Here is a 21,095-nt window from a genome sequence, read left to right as displayed (position 1 = left end):
CCAGTCTCTGCAATTGTTGCGAGTAAACAGTAATCTAATCTAGTAATCTAGTCTGATCGCACTTGAAGCTGTTTTATGGCTCTTACTGACTTTGTTCCCTCCTGTCTCGACCGTTGCTTGTGATGTATTAACTCTCAGATGTACATTGCTTTGGAGAAAAGCGACCGTCAGCGAGATAAATCAAGAGTTACAACCGTGACAAAGGGAGCCAACTCAGGACATCTGTTGAAACTGGGACATATGTGCCCGTTGTGTACTATTGACATTAGGTGCCGCCAAATAGAACAAAACTGAGAACTTCAAGATTATTTCTTTAAGTACTTACAGTTTTTCTCAGTCGCTTTGGTGCATTCCTCACATCACTATTAACATTTGCACAACAGTTAGTTCAACCTCCACAACATTTTGTAATTTGTGCACATCACAGTAGCAGTTTCTCATTCCTGTACATAGTACATAGGCGGATTCCTGATAAAATCAGGGCTACAATTGTGGATCATGTTGTCAATCACAACCTCACAATGGCTGAGGCTGGTCGAAGGGTGCAGCCAAATGTTGGGAGAACCACTGTGAATTCAATTATTCAAACATTTCGTCGGGAGAACAAGTGTGTATAATGGACAGTAATTCAGCACTAAACAATCTGCACTGCACTCCTGTCATTGCGTCATACATGAAGCTTGCAGTGGGAAAAGAACTTGTCTCTCTCTCTCTCTCTCTCTCTCCCTCTCCCACTCTCTCTCTCTCTCCCTCTCCCTCTCTCTCTCTCTGTCATATTAATGCAGCTCATTAACTCTGTATCTTCTGGTCCCGTTAACATTACTAATCATATATCTTCCCGGGAGTTCTCGTGCTCCCTTGTCCTGAAGGTTCCTGGGAATCGTTGCTGCAGACCACCTGCTGCTGTGGACCTGCTCGACTGCAACAACTACTAACATCAGCCTTCCCCATAGTATCATTACTGTTGCTGCTAATGCTCATAGTAGACCTGTTGACTTTAACTGTTACAATTACGATTACCTCAGCCTTTATCATTACTCTGCTTCTCTCGCTAATTTATTTATTTATTTATTTTGCTAATTTTCACACTAGTATACCACTATTATTGACATTGTAACCATAAGTATGTATTTCCTGTTGTTGTTGCTGTAACAAGAACATATTGTTGTTGTTGCTCTCTTTGCCTGTCTCTATCCTGCATCTCCTTCTATCCCATTTTTGGCCCATCCAGTCGAGGCAGACGGCTGTTCAACATGAGTCTGGTTCTGCTCGAGGTTTCTGCCTGTTAAAAGGAAGTTTTTCTGCCAATGTACCGAATGTTGCTAAGTGCTACTCATGGTGATTCATGTTGGGCCTCTCTTTAAATAACATAACAAAGAGTCAGCCTGCTCTTTTTGTAAAGTGTCTCGAGATAACTCTGGTTATGATTTGGCGCTATACAAATAAAATTTGATTGATTGATTGATTGATTGACTTTTTACATTTTACAGTTAGACCTACAGCTTTACTGCAGCACAGATTTTGTGTATTGTAGTGTACAGTAGTGTTACAGTAAAGATTTGCCATATTTACTGTCATTTTACTCTGCACCACATAGGATTGCAAGACAACCTTGCCGAGGTGGAAGAGGGCCCCTTTTTACTCCGCAACAAGAGGAAGCCATTTGTGCAATGGTGATTGCAAACAATGCCATAAGGTTGAGAGAGATACAAAGTGCTGTTATAGAGGATGACAACATCTTTGGGAATATTGAATCCGTTTAAATCGCTACAATTGACAGAGTGCTCAGGAGAAATGAAATGCGCATGAGACAATTGTTCAGTGTGCCATTTGAACGGAACAGTGACAGAGTGAAGGAGATCCGTCACCAGTATGTACAGGTAAAACATGTATGTGTTCTATGCATACTCTAATGTTCAGTGCTGTAAACTGTTTACTTTGTGTAGTGCCATGCACTACACTTACATGACAGCTCTGTGTATGTGTATTCACAGTGCATACTGTACAATATGTTGTCCAAAATGCATTATGTTACACAGGACAAGTTGTTATAGTTTTTCTCGCTCCCTCTTCTGTGATAAAGCGTGTACTGGAGCTGGAGGCCAGGGAACCGCTGCACACATTCATATACCTTGATGAGGCGGGTTTCAATCTGGCAAAAGGTAGAGGGCGTGGAAGGAATCGCACTGGACAGACAGCTACCATTGATGTCCCAGGCCAACGAGGAGGGAATATTACTATGTGTGCAGCCATCTCAGAAAACCGTCTTGGTCCATACAACACACAACATCTGCTGACTTTTTTAAACACTCTTTACAGGGACATAATCCCTGAGAATGAGAGGGGTCTAACTGGAGACCATCTGAACAAGTATGTTGTTGTTTGTGATAATGTGCGTTTTCACCACTCAGATGTGGTCCGACAGTGGTTTGCAGCACATGATAGGATGCTGATGGAATATCTCCCTCCCTACTCACCATTCCTAAATCCAATAGAGTATGTTCAGTTCCAATATGTACTGCAATATTGTTTACAGTTGAGCACAGCTCTACCCAAAGGGAGTTTATGTTTGTTGCAAATGAGGGTGTATTTTTTCTTTTGCACAATGCTGAACAAATTAGAATTGCAAAGAGCATATGCAGTAAAAACGTGAAACATACAGATTCAGTGTCTTGTACTTAGTTACCTCACTAATAGTAGAGGGGGCAACGTAGCCAGTATCAATAGCCGTCATTTTTTTATTGTTAATTTTTGGAGATTGTTACATCTTGATTCCTGGTGTTCCTAGCAAGACAAATAAAAGTGTCTCCATTTTTTTCCTGATTTAGTGATAATAATTGTAGGTCAAATTCAGATGTATTCTCGCCTAACGTATTCCTCATGAACATCTAAGGGTATAATCCTGAAAAACCACAGAATGACTACATAAAATAATATTATGAAGGCTTCTGGGCTGATGACCTCTTTTTTTTCGGAAAATTATAATAATTGTGACGTACCGATTTCATAAACCTAAAATGCTCAAATCTGTACAAGGAAAATAATACTGGTTCATTATTACTCAGATGTTAGAATTACCCATTTATTTCCCATATTTTTATTAAATAGGAATTATTTTCATCGCTTTTATCATTTCTCATCTCATAAACTGCATATAAGGGTTAGGTACTTAGGCCATTGTCAGTGTTTTCACTGTGATAACAAGCAAGCTAACTAGCTAACTAAATTGCACTGAGTTTAAGGAATTAGCCATAAGAATAACACATCAGCACTCATCCCATTATGACCTTCAATATTTTGTGATGCAGATCTGATGCCACCATAGACAGCAAAACCAACATGGCACAAAGTCTATCCACTACGAAAGCCAGACAGGAAACACATTTTGCACAATGTATCCTGTGCCAGAAGGCAGATAAAGATAGAATGGTAAAAGAACCATCATTGCAGGCATATTCCAAATTTCTTTATTTTATCCACGAGAAAGGACGGTATGGAGATGGCGATTACCCACAGATCAGCGATAGACTTAAACCCTACAGTGCAGATGATCTGCAACACAAGAAAGCGTCATGGCACAGAAGTTGCTATGGATCCACCTGCAACAGTGAGCACCTAAAGCGTGCTAAAGCTCGCTACCATAAAGCATGTGAAGAAGGTAAGAGTCAGGTTCTTCAGAAAAAGCTAGGACGACCATCTTCCGCAACTGCAGCTGGATCAAGTCCATCAAACCTGTCCAGTGAAACCCAGTACACCTGTTCTGCAGCAGCTGTTGAGTGGAAATCAGTGCTTCTTTTGACAGAAGGAGACAAAAGATCCTCTTCATGAGGTTTCTTCATTCAATGCATGTAAACAGCTGAGAGAAGCTGTCCAGAAAAGCAATAACCAGTGGTGGAAAGTTCAGATGATGCACGCGCAATTGATGTCAAATATCACCTCCAGTGCTGGGTGAAGAATGTCCAACGTGGTAAAAAAGAGTTGTGATGAAACCCAGGAATGCCAAAAGCAAGAAGATAATTTTGGCATAGTAGCCTCAGATATTGAGTTCGTTAGCCTAGATTACAGCAGACTTAAGGCAAGAGAAGTCCTCACCATGACAGAACTGAAGCTGGTCTACTCCAGGATCCTTGAATGTAATGGTGTGCATGATGTACAGCCATCAACACATACCAACAAGGCGAAAATCACCGCTCACATTGATTACCAGGGTTGCATGCCTTCTCTGGAGCTGACCAGACAGGTCGATTTGCTGGCAAAGGAAAGCTGACCTGTTGGCAAGCACTAAACAGATGTCCAGGGGAGGTGCTATCAGCATTTGCTGCTCTGGGGACTACAGAAAACTTGAGTCCTGACATAGAAAGAAGTATTGAAGCATTTGTCTGTCTTCTGTATGAGCATTGTACCACACTGGTAAATGTCTGTGATCTCAGGTGGAGATTATTCTCAAAGAAACAGTTAGAAGCTGAGAGACTGCCACCAACACAAGGAGCCTTACATGAAGCCATTGCCCGTGCACATTTCCAGGCAATGGTATGGAATCAGGACCTCACACCTTACCCACAGTTACCACCAGCAACAGAATATGGATGGGAGGCAGAAGGAGGTAAACTGTTGCCACTCACAACACAGGATCCCCCAGCCCCAGCCACCATCATACATCTCATCAAATGTGGCTGCAAGAAAACCTTTTGCATGTCACACTGTTCTTGCAGGTCTCAAAATCTCTACTGCTTCGAGATGTGCCTGTGTGGAGCAGATGAAGAGGTTTGTGCAAATGTCAGCCAGGGACATCCGGTGGGGATTGATGAAGATGAGGATGATGGTGATCCTTCCATTTAAACTAACAAAGTTACTGAAACAAAGTTACTGAAATTCGTTCTATCATGGAAGATGCTGGGATTTTATTTGCACCATGAAGACTATTGTGTCATGTTTGTTTGTTTGTTTGTTTCTATATTGACACTTGGTCTTCAGGTCTGAATTCATATATTAATAGGCATGTTTAAAAAACTTTGAAATTTTGCAAAGGTCAAAAATGATATGACTTGAAATGTTGTTCTTTTTTCAGCAAGATCAATAGCTATTATGTTCTTTATTGAAATGTTTGTTTGTAAAGACATCTGTAAAATACTATTGAATATAATCACAACTAAAAAGAGGACTTTCTGTTCATTTTATTTCATGAAAATAGTGATTTTAACCATTGTAATTTACTTTTGTGCAAATAAGGTTCAAAATATCAAATTAGAGAGAAAAGTATAAAAAAAATAGTGACATATTTTGGAGACATATTTTTTCTCAAAGTGTAATCACCCAAGAAGACAGTCCAACCACTCTCCAAAAATTTACATTCCAGAATTACAGAAATACATTGGCCCCCCTACTATAAATACAGTAATGTGTAACTTTCATGTAGTTTTCAAATGGCTGTGTAAATAGTGTATATTGCTGTCTTGAGCATTTTCAGGTAGTGTCACCAAGATCTGACTTTCTTTGCATTGGAAAACACTTACAGAGTAAACTGTCATAATGAAAACATATCAAAGCCATGTGACTATCTTGTTCATAAACAATGGTGTCAGGACTTTTCATCTTGATGACACTGACACTTTCATTGACATGAATACTTGCTTTTGAGGAATGAACTATCCATTTTGAGCAAGTGACACACTTTTGCAGGTTATCAACTAGGTTTTGCAGTTAATTGTTTTGAGAAATGCATTAACTGTTGTGCAAATGTAAATAGTGATGTGAGAAATGCACCAAAGCGACTGAGAAAACCTGTAATTTAGAGTTCAGGGGATATTGTTTAGGAATGGGCGAATTTATGCATGTGTTAACAAAATTGTACTTTCTCTAACAAATTCAGAATTTGAGAACAAGTAAGACTTCTTATTACCTATTTCATTAAGATTTTATAAGGTGCAATACTGTTGGCAGAAATGTACCCAAAAGAAAAGGAAACCATGAATTGCTACATTCAGAGTGTTACATTATTGTAAAAGATTTTATTGGATTGTTTGAAGAAATGCATCACAAGGTTGCATGATCAAAAATGCTCTGAGGGAAATCCCATTCTGCCAAGTAAGTACAGTCGGCAAATGAATGTTGTAGAGTCTCAATTGCGATATTTCCCTCTAAATGTTGTTGGATAGCAGTATAAAGCTGCATAAAATGTATGGCATTACAATACATATTGGTTGGTTGGCATTATAAAAAATAATACATTGTACTTTACTAAATAACACATGTGGCCAGTTAGGATGAAACATAGGACTACCAGTGTCTGAATAAGCATCTAAAACTCAAATCCACATACATTACAAAGCTTTATGAAACATTCACTTTTCAGGAATTAAATACTTGTTAGTAAGCAGTCATCAAAATAAATATATATGTTAACATGTTGCATAAATAGATAAATAGATTAATAGATTAAAGCATAATCAGTGAGTTAAGTCATTTGGCACAATAAATACACAGGGTGCTCACCAGGAAGCACAACAATGCCACCTTGTGGTGAAACTTGACTAGGTCAATACACTCAGCATTTCACTTTCTGTACTTGGTACATACAGTAAAAGACATTTTCACGAGACACTCGCCTTTTTACAAAAGACTGAGTTACTGTTGCTGATTTTTGTAATAAATATAGCAATAGTGAATTTCAATTAAACACAAGATACTTGCGCCCTAGTTGAACACTCTGTGTCACACCCAAGGATCAAACATTTTACATTGGGTGTCTTTGCCATGTTCTAAATCTGACGCTGCGTTTTGAAGTATCTGTGACGATGGCTGCTCTCCAGGCACATTTCCACCGGCTTGTTGTTATCCTTTGCAGTGCTGATGTACCAGGCGCTGTGGGGAACAGACACCAGGGTGCTTAAGTTCAGCCCGGTGTCCTGTTTGTAGAAGAGAAACCGCACCAGGTCACTGCCCGAGCTGATGTTCAGCAGACTGTCCTTGTCCTCTACCTCCTGAGGGGTAAAAAGACACATGTCAGAGTGTTTGACTATTACAGGGGATCAACTTATTAGCTCATGTCAAAGTGAACACATGGTAAAAAGCCGACTCTTTAACAGCACGACAAAGTGTGTAATCTTCATGTGAGAGTTTTACCTCCAGATGCAAGGTGGCCTCATCTCCCTCTTTGTGGCAGGACAGGAAGAGCTTTGTGTCCTTGATGCCCAGAGCCACTATTCTGGCCTCGATGCTGGGTGCAGGGTGCACATAGGTCGACATGTTCAGGTGAACTGAGGAGAGAAAAGATTATATAAGTTCAATGAAAGCTAAAACACTATATCTACCAACCAAGAGAACACTTTTCTTATCCTATCCAAGCATCGTGTAGTTACCTTTGCGGTCGTCAGCACCTCCCTGCAGCATCATTGCGTGGAGCTCCATGCTGTTCTTGACCAGAACTAAGCTCCTCTGCTCGCTGTCGGTCACGTTGCACTGGTGCACACCCGTCCTGCTGAACTGATCAGGAGGAGCTGAACCACGCTCGAAGATGACTCGCTCTGATGGGGGGAAAGAGAAAAAACTGATGTTGAAGAACAGTAATAGACCTTGTCTCTTCATGCACAATCCAGCTTGAAAGCCAAGTCTTAGCACTTCGCGGAGTGATTTGAATAGTTTATGGAACAGTAAAAGTCATGCCAACATCCCTTTATAATATTACAAACTACAAACACAGTTGAACAGAACAGGGCGAGTATTAAACTCTGAGCAGCCCCTACTCACACAGTGCGAGTGTGTGAGTAGGGGCTGTGGTGTTACCGTTTGTTGGGTTGGTTTCCAGCCACAGAAAAATGTAAACACTGAACAAAAGCATGTAAACTATTTATTCCCTTTCAGATTTTACTCCACACTGATCCTAATGGTAAATGACTCGTATAGCCTCATATTTAATGTTTCTTTTTAACACAGACTTTAAAAGAGATCAGTCTAGAGAGAGGTTTTTATGCAGCAGCGCTGACATGAAGTCTTGTGTGTGTGATTACCTTCCACGATGTTCTCCAGCATGATGCTGAGCAAGTTTTCATCTCTGAACTCGGTGCTCATCAGCGACTCTGACGCGCTGCTCTTCAGCCGCTCTGTGGCGATGATGAGGTTGACCACACGCCTCAGTGTCAGGGGATGTTGGGAAATCTCCAAGTCCATCCCCTCGGGCATCTTGGTGGACCAGTTCTTGATCATGTTGCAGTGCATGGCCATCTTTTTTTCTCTGAATCAAAAAAGTTCTGCAGAAAGACAGAAAGAAATAGAAATAGAATCACTGAATCATCAAGCATTAAGGGAAGAATTTCAGGTCTACTTTTACTGTCTTATTTAATTGTTACCATCTTTCATTTTAATTTATGATCCTTAAATATAACTATTCACCCTTAAACCCTCCATTTCACTTCAGTGCTGTCAGTCTGTCAGCTGCTGCAGAGACTTATGACTCTCTACTGTATCAACACTTGAATGTGATGCCCTTAAAAAGGCAGTTATATTGAATAAGATAGAGACAGGAGTAATAAATCTTCCAGCAGTCAGAAATGACAAAAAAGTAATGAAATATCCTGCAACCAGATCACATTAAATAGCAGCTAAACTGACATCAAAGTGCCACTGAGCAAATGACAGATCCTGTCAGAGAGAAAATACATTAAAAAGAAAGTCATCTACCTGATGAAGACAGTGGATTAGAAGTTGTGTTAGTGTGTTTAAGATCCCAGCAGTTGTCCTGTCGGTAATGTTCTGCCTATCTGCAGCTGGCCTGAAGGCTTTTATTCACACGCACTACAGTGAGGGAATTTTCCTTCACAGACAGGAAGTGGGAGGGCATTCTTAATGCTGAAGCAATACTGGACAACACATCTGATTGTGACACGCACACACATGCAGAAGCACAGACGCAGGTGTAGATTGATAACCGTGTGACGTCAGCTGTTGAAGAATGAGGGATTATGTTTGGTATGTACTGTACACCTTTTTCATGCATTCATTAAAAGTGAATTGTCTTTAAGAATACTTTTAGGTTGGAATACTAAACTGGCTCAAAACACAACGTTACATGTGAGATTTTATTCATAAAAGACGTTATTATAAGTAGCAGACGCAGAGATATATTATAGTGGTATTACAATCAGGTTTCTTTCATTTCCCCCAAGATATGCATAACAATAACAATAACAATAACAATAACTTTATTGATCCCCAAAGGGAAATTCACTTGTCTGGCATCTCATCTAAATATGCTGACCTGCCACACACAACTTTTTAAAGCCGTAGGATATAAAAAAGAGACACCGATCTGCTGACGTCCTCATACAGGTATTTATTTGTTGTATATGTCTTTTGCGCATTGTGTCGAATGCAAACATTTTTTTCCATATAATCTGATTATTTTTTGATACCCCTTTATACCTATCAGAGGTGCATTGCAGTTTGAAATCCTTTGAATAATTTTTTGTATTTCCGTCATCTCAACTTATGTTCAGTGTGTTCAGCTTACAAAAATAATTCAATTGAAATTAAGAATGTGAGTCAAAAGGATATAACTTATGATGAAGTTGACACAAATATAATTTTACAAACAGTTAGTTCCGACCGAGTAATCTGATTGGACAAGAGACAAGACGGTTGTGATGATATTCAGTACAACATCATGACCTCAAGTGTGATATTGCTTAAATATGTAATGAAGTTGACATTAAATGAAGTGGCTACACAGTGAAGCAGTTAGCGCTCTCGCCTCAAAGTTAGAAGATCCCTGAATCGCATCCGCAGTCGGCCGTGAATGATGTTGAGAGACTGAGTTGACAAAACGATTGCATTGTGATTCAAAGGACGACAAATACAAGCTAACTTGACCCAGATTTGTTTTGAATCAGTACAAATCTCAAAATTCAGTCAACTTTAAAGTCCAGTTCAGATCAATGATTCGTAACGCAACAAAACAGTTTCAGAATGTTGCGGAGAAAATTTCAGCGGTGGGAACTGGTTAGTTGCAGAGCGTCTGAAGCCGTTGCCTGGAGTTGCAGAAGATTTGACTTGTCAAATCTCCAAATGCAGTTTTAGAACTGAATGATGTAGCTATTTCACTTCAGCTAATCAAGAAACAGCATAAGTTGGCGTAGCACCCCGTCTCTGGTGCTGCAGTAGCCAAAGACGGCTCCAGATCCTCTCTTTTCAAACTCTCTGTCTTTGACGTTTATTAATCAGTGTTACAGCTAACACTGTGAGCACGTCACTGTCATCCACTTCTTTTCATAATGATGACAGAAATCCAGCTAGTTAATTCATGTAACCTGGGCCTAATACTAAAGTTATCGTATTAACGCAAAAGTAATGGGGTATGTCAGTGCGTCGTTGCTATGGAGACAGTCAGCTGCGTTGCGTTGCGTTGCGTTGCGTTGCGTTGCGTTGCGTTGCGTTGAACAGCCCAGTTGTAGAACGTTTACGATCAGATGTCAGGGGACTCTTTTAGCAGTTGCATCCAGTCTTGTTGCGAATCATTGATCTGAACTGGCCTTAAATTTTAAGGCAGCCTGGACACTCACTTTATTAGTTCAAACAACTAGGTTTTTTTTTGCTAATTCAACAGAGGATGAGTATGACCTGAGACACAGGGCTCAGAGGATGTTACATAATATTATACGAGCATACCTGCACACCTCTATTTAGCATTCAAACTTTAAATGGACTTTTATTAATAATAATACAACATCAACACCTCATTTAAAATACATATTTTCTTCTAACATCTACTTTAAAGTTCATGTATCCCTTATAACATTCTGTAACTGGGTAAAAGCTCATAATATGTAATGCTAAATTTTCTTGTCTTCGATTTCCCAATGTTTTCACGTATTCAGCCAGGCCCTGCGGAGTTTTGTGGTTCTTTTGTTGTAAAAAAAATTCCACCAGCCGCAGCAGACCTGCATGTTATTTACTGTTGCATAAAGGTGACTGAATCACAGATTTCTTCACTTCCTCAATGAGCTGTGATGTAACAGAGGAAGCTGCGCCACTCAGACTGGATTTAGCCTACTTTCATTCGGACTGAATTCATACTGTCTGGATGGAAATTAGTAAATAAAAAATAATATTTATATTGTTACTGGTGCGTTAACGGAAATATTGTATAACTATAAACTAAATCATCTTTCTTTTATGTTTAAATGTGTGTCCGAAGCAATGATCTTGTTTATTTTTATGATTACACTTATTTGCGACATCGAGGCAAAAGCTAGAAAATCAGGACCGTCTTGTTTTGATCACAAAATCTGATCATCCGGTGCAGCCGGAAAACAGTGGAAAGATTTGAATTGTGTGTGTGTGTGTTCTTTGATCCTAACAGTTAGGGTGTGTAAAAACCACACGACCATGTGCTTACTCTTCCTTTGTGTGAGTCACTCTTAATTGCTGCTGATGTATTCCCTGTTGGAAGTTCTCTCAGTGTCACAGCAGCACTTTCACATCCCATTGAGGTATTTTTCAATGGACGCAACAGAAATGCTGAAATGTGAAAATCTATAAAGTTATGTTATCCTTGCTTAAGAAATAGTTCAACATTGCGTGACATATGGACAAATATGAATGACTCAACTAATGAAGATAATTTCATTTTCAAAATATGAAGTCAAGCTTGAGAAACATGTACATTTTAAACCTAAATTTGTCCTCAGTGAAACAATGTTACACACTACAACTTACAATGTTCTATATTATTGAATTTAAAGCTCCTGTGAGGAACTTTCACTTTGTGTTGATTTTGGCTTTTTTTAAGTAAGCCCCGCCAGCAGTTTCAGGCATTAAAAATGAATATATAGAAATAATCAATCTTGTCGCTGATGGTCTGGTTTGCTTTTTTAGGCCATTTAGAGTAATCAGAATAGTTTCAGTCTGTTTCATAACCAGTGAAAAACTCCTCACAAGATTTTCATTTAAATAAATGTGTGTTAAGTCACTATCTATCACCGAATGAGGTAACACAATGGTGGTTGAGCCGATGGCCCACTGATGAAAGCCTTTGCATTTGCAGTATTACAGACTGGGTGTGTGGCGAAAAATCCCAAGCGGCGCCCAGTTAGTTCCATCAGCCAGCAGTGGTTGGTCTGCCAGAGAGGGTAGGTGGAGCTAAGCCGCTGCTTTTCCGGTCTCTGCAAGTGTTGCGAGTAAACAGTAATCTACTATGGCTGAACAAACAAAGAAAAGATGGATGACTACAGATACAACTTCAACAATAAGTGAAAATACAAAGAAAAAGAAACAAACTCAACGCTCAGATGAAGGCAAACAGTCTGAAAAGGAAAGTGACCGTCAGCCAGGAAAATCAGTTACAACCGGAGCCAACCGTGGACGTCACACATGCAACACTGTCTGGATATCTGGGAAGTGTGCTCCCGCAATTACCACTTATCGCCATAGGAGCCGCCAAAGAGAACAAAACTGAGATCTTCGAGATTATCACTTGAACTGCATTTATAGTTTCAAATTTAAAGTTATTTATTCCGACTGGTTGCTTCTCTACGGAAGCCCTAAGTGGACATGCATGATAATGCTGCACCACCGTAATGTCAGATGATCATATTTCGTATCCCCAGAATTACAAAAGCACAAAACAAACATAGAAACGGGCTTAACTTGCCTCTTTAGTGCGAGCGATGGCAGCATGGCATGTCCTGGTCTGTAATATCACAGTGACCAGCCTGTTGTTTGTTTTTTCTCGATCAACAGAGTATTATCCCGTTCTCAGGAGAAAACCAGCTTTGTTATCTCGAAATAAATAAGTCGTTGAAGTTGTTCAGTTGAGTGACGTTACAAAATGGTGATTGAGTCTCACTTGAGAACTCACCAATGTCATTCTCAGTATGACAAACTCGCCCTTGGAGATTGTCTGTGTATTATTTTGAGGTAGTTGTACATCAATATTAGAACTATATAATCCTTTACATCCTCTGTTACTTTAAAGTTGGTCTTTATCTTGTTTTGTGCGGTCTCTTGTGCATTTCTCATTGATTGTATGTATTTTAAAGTCCCATCTCGGGATGGGCATTGCAAATAAGCCAAGGCTATAAATGCTGCCGTGTGTGGCATTGGTTTACTTGCTTTATTCTTGTCCCTATACAAATAAACATCAATGAAATCTTTTTACAAACAAATATACTGTCATTTCAAACAATTAAATATATTAATAATACATTTACTGAAGTCCCAGACAGTGTATTTAATTATTCAATTGGTCACAGCCAGCCAGAGCATCAAAGGGTTTGTTACATGTTATTCTGCTGTCTAATAAGCACTCAACACTTGGTCCTTCACGTATATTTTACTGGTAATACTTCCTGATTTCTTCATATTAAACTTATGAAATCAAAACGTGTAGAAGAACAGTTTTACTCAGATGAGTTGCGAAACATTTTTTACTTTGTCAGCTTTGTCAGTGGACTGCATGTGAACGTCTGATTTCAGGAACCATTCCAGTAAAACTCTGTGGTCTGATCAAACCTCAGTGTGTGAGGGTCAGCAGGGATTACGGGGCGGCTGTTAGATCCTCATCTGAGAATATTCCCTGCCAGACTCCTTCCTCTTTCTCTCTCTCTCACAGCAGGTTTCTATATCACACTCGCCCTACTTTTACAGACAAAAAAAAAGTTTAGACACCCTATTGCTCTACACACTGCATCCCCCTGTGTAACCAGTTTTACAAGCAAAATTCCCAGTGCTGTAAGAGCACAGGAGCAGCAGCTTTGGGATTACTCAAGTTGTAAATTCCTCGCTTCTCAAAAATACTTCTTCCTCCACACCCGACCTGTGTGTGTGTGTGTGTGTGTGTGTGTGTGTGTGTGTGTGCGTGTGTCTTACAGACCTGCTGCAACAGTAAATGGATGTTTCATCATCGTGTGTCATCAACTGGCTCTCAGACGAGTTAATGCTGCTTCCAGGCATTTTACACACCAACAAGGAAACAGGAAGTTAAAAGTTTACAGTTTACCGCGTTTAGACAGGAAACAAAGAAAAAAGAGTTTTTATATATCTCACTATCTGAAGAGTGTTTACATTTAAAAAATGACACCAACACCAACAGAAATCAACAAAAGGTAACAAGACACATCAAAAATATCTGAATACATCGTAAACATAAATCTAAATTAGCATAGGCATGTCATGTAAATAAATGTCTGTTAAGTCACTATCTATTGCCGAATGAGATAACACAATGGTGATTGAGCCTATGGCCCACAGTATTGCAGACTGGGTGTCTGGCGACAAATCACAAGCGGCGCCCAGTTAGAGACGCGTTTTCCATCAGCCAGCAGTGGTTGGTCTGCCAGAGAGGGTAGGCGGAGCTAAGCAGCTGCTTTTCAGGTCTCTGCAAGTGTTTCGAGTAAACAGTAATCTACTATGGCTGAACAAACAAAGAAAAGATGGATGACTACAGATACAACTTCAACAATAAGTGAAAATCCAAAGAAAAAGAAACAAAACTAAAAACTACTTGTTCAATCTTCACATCATTGTGACAAAGAAGCAGTTTCTCATTTCTTTGAACAAGTTGCAAATGCTTTGGTACATCCATGCAAATGATTATGTACAATTCTCTGCTGTTTCCTACATTATCAATTGCTTATGTCATGTTGATCAAAATGTATTACAATGGGTCTCTGTTGTTGAATAGTCTCACCCCCTACAACATTTAGGAATTAGTTCATCACATAAGTCTTTACATGCAAAATGGTTAAACAAGTTGTCATAATATGTCAAGCATATTTCTATACATTTCCATTAGACTTTTTTTCTAAATCTGTCCTGAATTGGTAAATTGCTCCCAGGTGAATCTTGACTTTCTCGAACGAAGGGAAATGTGTGAAGCATTAGATCAACCAATGATCAACCAGTTTTCTGAAATAGCTCAAAGGTGCATCTCATGAGCCATCAACTGGCAAGTATATATATAGCCGGAGCACAACACAATGTTACAATGTCTGACAATGGAAGGACGAGGAAGAGGAGTGAGGCTGCGTGGCGGAGGAGCTGGGAGGCAAAACAGAGGAAGAGGCAGAAAAGGCCGAGGACATACAATATTACAGTATTCCACTTGCATTTTACAATATACAGTAAGTATACTTTACACAGTGACATTTTATCTTACTCAATTTTGTGTTTTGCAGTATTATATTTTTTCCACATAGGACTGCAAGACAACTTCACAGGGGTGGCAGAGGGCCCCTTTTCACACCTGAACAGGAGGAGGCTATTTGCACCATGGTTGTAGAAAACAATGCCATGAGACTAAGGGAGATAAAGAGCCTTTATAGAGGACAACAACATCTTTGAAAACATCCAAACAGTCACCATCTCAACCACTGACAGGGTGCTGAAAAAACAGCTGTACACTGCTCCTTTTGAAAGAAATGGTGAAAGAGTGAAGGAGCTGTGCTACCAGTATGTACAGGTAACACATGTATGAGCATGCAGTAACTGTACCGTACTATCGTATAGTGATATACAGTACAGTAAGTGTGACCTTTACACATTTGCTATGGCTGTAGAAAAGAAGATGCAATACGTGCTGTATACATTGATGTAACTGTATCTGGTCCACAATGAAAATGCATGTAATTCATAAAACTCATTTTGTGTCTTCTGGATATAGCCTATAATGGAACTAGAAGCAAGTGAACCACTGCACAACTTCATCTACATGGATGAGGCTGGCTTCAACCTAACATAACGCAGAAGGCGTGCTCGAAATATCATCGGCCACAGAGCTACAGTTGATGTGCCAGGCCAACGGGGTGGGAACATAACCATGGGTGCTGCTATCTCTGAGAATGGTGTGCTAACGCATATTCCCATTATTGGGCCATACAATACAGAGCGTCTTGTCACCTTTGTAGACACTCTCTACAGGGATCCCATCCCTGAACAAGAGAGGGGTCAGACTGGAGATGACTTGCCAAAGTACATGATAGTTTGGGACAATTTCAGTTTCCATCGCTCCATCATCATCAGGCGATGGTTTGCGACCCACAACAGGATGCTGATGGAGTTCCTCCCACCCTACTCCCCATTCCTTAACCCCATTGAGGAATTTTTCTCAGCATGGAGATGCAGAGTATGTGATCGCCAGCCACATACACAGATGACCCTTCTGGCTGCCATGGATGCAGCGTGTGATGACATCACGGCAGATGCCTGCAGAGGCTTGATAAGACACTCTAAAAGATTCTTTCCACGCTGCATCGCAAGAGAAGATATTCGTTGTGGTGTGGATGAGTATTTGTGGCCCAACAGACAGGAACGTCAGGAGGTGTAGGAAGACTGCACTGTAATTCCTACAGCACTGCATGTACAGTTTTCCCAAAGGAGATTGTGTTCACATTTGATGTGAATGAAATTTGAATCTTGTCCAATCTCTTGCAATCAATCTCCCACATACACTAAGGTGTAACTTACAATTTACAATAATTGTCATCAGAACTTTAGCCATAGTTTACATCAGAACACCCCTCCAGAGTACACTGTTATATTGACAACATGACTAAGCAATTTGACTGTCTTATCCGTACCGACGACACAAGGACTTGTCATTCTGATGGCACAGACATGTTCATTGACACAGATATTTACTTTTGAGAGATGGACTAAGGATTTTGAGCAAGAGACTGGCTTTTGCAAGTGTGGTGGCAATTTTCTGATGACGAGACCAATAAAGTTCTTAGGGAAACAAAGTCTTTTGATGTCATTTAATTGAAGAATATTAAAAGATGAGTAAAAGCAAATAACAACTCGAGCTGGGCCAGATCAGTACTACACAGCACGCAGCTGTCTGACTGACTGACACAGACTCAAGGTTCACAGTGTATTTTATACATTACAGATAGAATTCCTTCTCACTGAGACAAAGCTACATGTCATTGTTATGACTTTAGCTGAGGCGCCTGACTATCTAGAGTTTACCCTTTGCCTTGGAGGTCTCAGCCCCAGACAAGGCCACCAACTATCTCTCGAGGACAGAAGGAGCAACAGTAATTCATGCACAAGACCCTGGAGAGGAGCAGACAATACATATCCTTAAAATTAACCTTAGCTGATTATACCATGATTATTGATTCTAGAGTAATAAAATTAATTAAACACATGATCAAACAGGTTAACATAAAAATTTCCTTCACAACTCCCCACTTTTTATCATTCACTGATAATTAAATTCGAGTATATGAGTATATAAGCCTTCAGCAACATAAGAATGTAAACCCTGTTTTACAGTTTAATTACACTCGTCACACAGAAGGGGAGTAAAAGAATCATGGTAAAAATCATTGTAATATCTGCTGTCCTGTGAGAATTGTCAATACTTACCCATGTGTGATATCATGTCTGTGTCATAGTCGGGGAAGGGGAAAAGGTCAGGTGAGCGGGGGTCATTAGGGAGGTCAGAGTCAGTTTGGATCAGTGCAGCTGTTTAGTCGCGAGGCCCCTGCCTCTTACTTTAGGTTCCAGCGCAGCTGTAGGGTAGGGTGGTGCTAGGCTCACTTCCCAGTTGTCTTCCTCAGCGTCTCAAATTTTGGCTTTTCAGCCTTTTTATTTCTTTCAGGTTCTCCCCAAAGGCAGAGAGAGGCAATGATATTTCCAAAGGTTCCCCCCGATGGGAGAACAAAACTTGTATATTCCAAAGGTTGTAAATCATTTCCTCAGAGGCTCTCCAGTTGGAGAAGGAGCCAGTTTGCAGTGGCTGGTGTGGACCCAAGTAGCCCTCCCTTGAGAGGGTTGTGTGTTGTTAGGAGGACCTGGAAAGGGCCAGTGAAACGCCTTTGCTTCCATTGCTTCCTCCTGAAATCTTTGAGCACCCAGTCACCAGGCTGGGTGTTGTGTTGAGGACCAGCGGCCTGTTGAGGCAGTGCAGCCTTCCCTTGGAGGTGAAGGGCTGAAAGGGAAGCTGTTAGGTTGACCCAGTAATATCTGAAAAGGGCTCAGCCCGCGCTTATCTCACATGCGCGTCCGCATGTGAAACAGCACGAGCAGATACATCTTTACCCATATAAGTTCAGCATCCTTAGCTTTAGCATTTAGCTTTAGCTTCAAAGGAACCATTTTCACGCTGTACTGCACCTGCACTCTGTGGCTGACAGGAGCAGTGGTGTTTTAAATCAAACCCCCAAAACTTCAGACATTTCTTTGATGTTAGTTAGTTGGTTAGTAAATTAGTTAGTTAGATACTTTATTAATCCTTTACAGGAAATTTCACTGCTACAGCAGCTTCAATCACCGCCAAGACACCACATGTAACACTACGACACAAATCAGGCACATAAAAATACCAAAATCTGTTTCTAAACAAAACTAAAAATCACAACTGACACATTAAAAGATATTAATACACATTGTGGATTGAGATGGACGCAGATGGCTTGATGAATGACAGCAAGACCATTACCACAGCTTATCTTACCAGGGATCCCCCACCGGGGCATCACTTCCATGAGCAGGGCTTTTGCCACTGCTGTTGAATCCTGTTTGCTGGAGGGGAAAACTTCAACCCATTTACTGAACATGTCCACCATGACCAAACAGCACTTTTTACCTTCACAGACTGAGAGTTCAATGAAATCCATCATCCAATGTTGTCCTGGGCCTGTAGGGGCGGATGACTGTGCGGTGGGACTTTTGAAGCGCCCACTGCATTGTGAGCTGCACAGATACAGTTTTTGCAGAAATGTTTAGCAACAACAGAAAACCTCGTGTATACCAGCATGAATTAATGGCAGCACACATCCCCCCTTACCCACGTGATCCTTTCCATGAGCCAGGCGCGCATACAAAGTGAAAAGAGCACGTGGTAAACAGGGTTTGTCATCAGGAACAATCCAAATGTCATTTGTGAATTTAGCACCAGATTTTGACCAAAGTGTTTTTTCAGATTGTGCAGCCATGTGAGTGAAGGCTGTTAGATCAGGTGGAGTGTCAGACAAATGTGAGGATGAGAACATGTTAAATACATCACCATGGCGGGCCACTGCCTTTGCAGCTGCGTCCGCTGACGCATTTCCACGAGAAGCAGCATCATCACGTCGTGTGTTTGCTTCACACTTAATTACAGAAACTGCTGAGGGGAGCAAAACAGCACCAAGGAGTGATGAGACCAAAAAAGAATGGTTAGAAACAGGTTTACCTGAGGATATTAAAATCCTCCGCGTCTCCAGAGGGCACCAAAGTCATGCACTATTCCAAATGCGTATCGAGAGTCAGTGTAGATTTTAACAGATTTACCAGCAGCTTGTTTACAGGCTCCTGTGAGGGCGACAAGTTCAGCTGCTTGAGCACAATAGTGTGAGGGTAATTTACCTGATATCACAACTCCAGGTGGTGTTCCATTCCTCTCTCAGAGGGCCCATGTAACACAGGATATAAGGGTTGGGTTAGTGTGTGTTTTTCTGAAATGTCTTGTTCCTTTTTTTTCAGCTTTATCTACATGCTTCTGTTCTCCAATCATTAACTGTTTTCCAGTCAGCCTGAAATGGCAAAAACTTTTTCTTTTAGATTTAGACTTTTTTCTGCTTTCTTTCTGTCTTTCTGTTCTTTGTGTGAACATATTCTCTCTAATATTTCACGTAACTGGTCAAGTTGGCGGAGACTGAAACTGCCCTGTTGAGGGAAACTCAATTCTACCCGTTTTGATAACTGATCACCACTTCCTGGGTGCTTTGACTCCATCACTTTAATCATGTCTGATTGGAATTTAGGTTTCGGACCTGGGTCCGGTTCGCAAGACTGCTTGCTCTGAGCCCTACCCATCCTATCCCTAGCCTTAACTTACCTCCTCTTTGAATAAACAACCTTGGTATCAGTTATCTATGAGTCTCCGGACTCCCAACTACTGTTAAGTACTATGACACGTCTATCACCGACCCCGTGAAGCCCTCTCTCTCTTTGAATAAACGACCTTGGTATCAGTCATTTACGAGTCGGCCTGACTCTCGCCTTGGCGACACGGTCCGTGGGATTTTAAGCTTTTTCCTTCTTTTACCGGTAAACCTTTAGCCTACTCAAAAATCAATACTCAACAACTAGACATCATTGGAAAATTTCAAAAATTAATTAAAATTTTCTCTCACCGTTGTATTGTTTCTTTGCACGCGGTTTTGGGTTGGTTCTTTTCCCTTTCGATAGGATCCGAGCGCTGGCCGGGCTCCGCAAGGCGGTCAGTTGCGCTTTTCTGCCAGTCCGACGGAGTCCGGTCAGGCGTCGAATCCCATCCTCGTCGCCAAGTTGTGGTGGCAATTTTCTGATGACGAGACCAATAAAGTTCTTAGGGAAACAAAGTCTTTTGATGTCATTTAATTGAAGAATATTAAAAGATGAGTAAAAGCAAATAACAACTCGAGCTGGGCCAGATCAGTACTACACAGAACGCAGCTGTCTGACTGACTGACACAGACTCAAGGTTCACAGTGTATGTTATACATTACAGAAAGAACTCCCTCTCACAGAGACAAAGTAAGGTGTTATTGTTATGACTTTAGCTGAGGCGCCTGACTATCTAGAGTTTACCCTTTGCCTTGGAGGTCTCAGCCCAGACAAGGCTACCAACTATCTCTCGAGGACAGAAGGAGCAACAGTAATTCATGCACAAGACCCTGGAGGGGAGCAGACAATACATATCCTTAAAATTAACCTTAGCTGATTATACCATGATTATTGATTCTAGAGTAATAAAATTAATTAAACGCATGATCAAACAGGTTAACATAAAAATTTCCTTCACAGCAAGTAATCCATGCTGTTTTGCTATTTGTACGAATTGTTTTGAGAAATGCACTTACTGTTTTGCAAATGTCGAGGATGATTCGAGAAATTTCCCAAAGCGACTGAGAAAAACTGTAACATGGAGGAGGCGGGATTTATGAGCTATACTGCAGCCAGTCAGCAGGGGGCGATAGAGAGGGTTTAGCTTCACTTTAGGGAGCTGTCATGTCGTCCATCTTTTTATACAGTCTATGGGAGCCATGTGCCACTTCGTTCGTCCGTTTACCTCCCCCAAAGATCATTGTAAAATAACTTAAAGACATGAGAAAAAAACTACAACAATCACGAAA

At 40.7% G+C, this 21,095-nt stretch overlaps 1 protein-coding gene across 1 annotated transcript; it reads right to left on the bottom strand.

The window, feature by feature from the left end:
- Positions 1-5,991: 5,991 nt before the first annotated feature.
- On the bottom strand, positions 5,992-8,745 carry LOC138610350 (interleukin-1 beta-like). The gene is made up of 5 exons (XM_069683088.1): positions 8,677-8,745; positions 8,007-8,246; positions 7,359-7,523; positions 7,123-7,256; positions 5,992-6,980 (listed from the first exon to the last, which is right to left on the bottom strand). Exons 2-5 carry the CDS (start codon positions 8,218-8,220, stop codon positions 6,759-6,761), a joined length of 735 nt encoding a protein of 244 aa, XP_069539189.1. The 5' UTR covers positions 8,221-8,246; positions 8,677-8,745; the 3' UTR covers positions 5,992-6,758.
- Between the last annotated feature and the right edge of the window lie 12,350 nt (positions 8,746-21,095).

This window comes from Semicossyphus pulcher, unplaced genomic scaffold (assembly GCF_022749685.1).
Source record: "Semicossyphus pulcher isolate SPU_LCO1_2020_fin unplaced genomic scaffold, fSemPul1.0.p SCAF_6, whole genome shotgun sequence".
In the NCBI taxonomy this organism is placed as follows: Eukaryota; Metazoa; Chordata; class Actinopteri; order Labriformes; family Labridae; genus Semicossyphus; species Semicossyphus pulcher.
This window is presented reverse-complemented; position numbering and strand designations above follow the sequence as displayed.

Coding starts and splice junctions, on each gene's coding strand:
- LOC138610350 (XM_069683088.1), bottom strand. CDS start 8,220: ATGGCCATGCACTGCAACATGATCAAGAACTGGTCCACCAAGATGCCC. Junction 7,524..8,006: donor GCTGGAGAACATCGTGGAAG/GTAATCACACAC, acceptor TCCCCCCATCAG/AGCGAGTCATCTTCGAGCGT. Junction 6,981..7,122: donor AGGCCACCTTGCATCTGGAG/GTAAAACTCTCA, acceptor TTTACCCCTCAG/GAGGTAGAGGACAAGGACAG.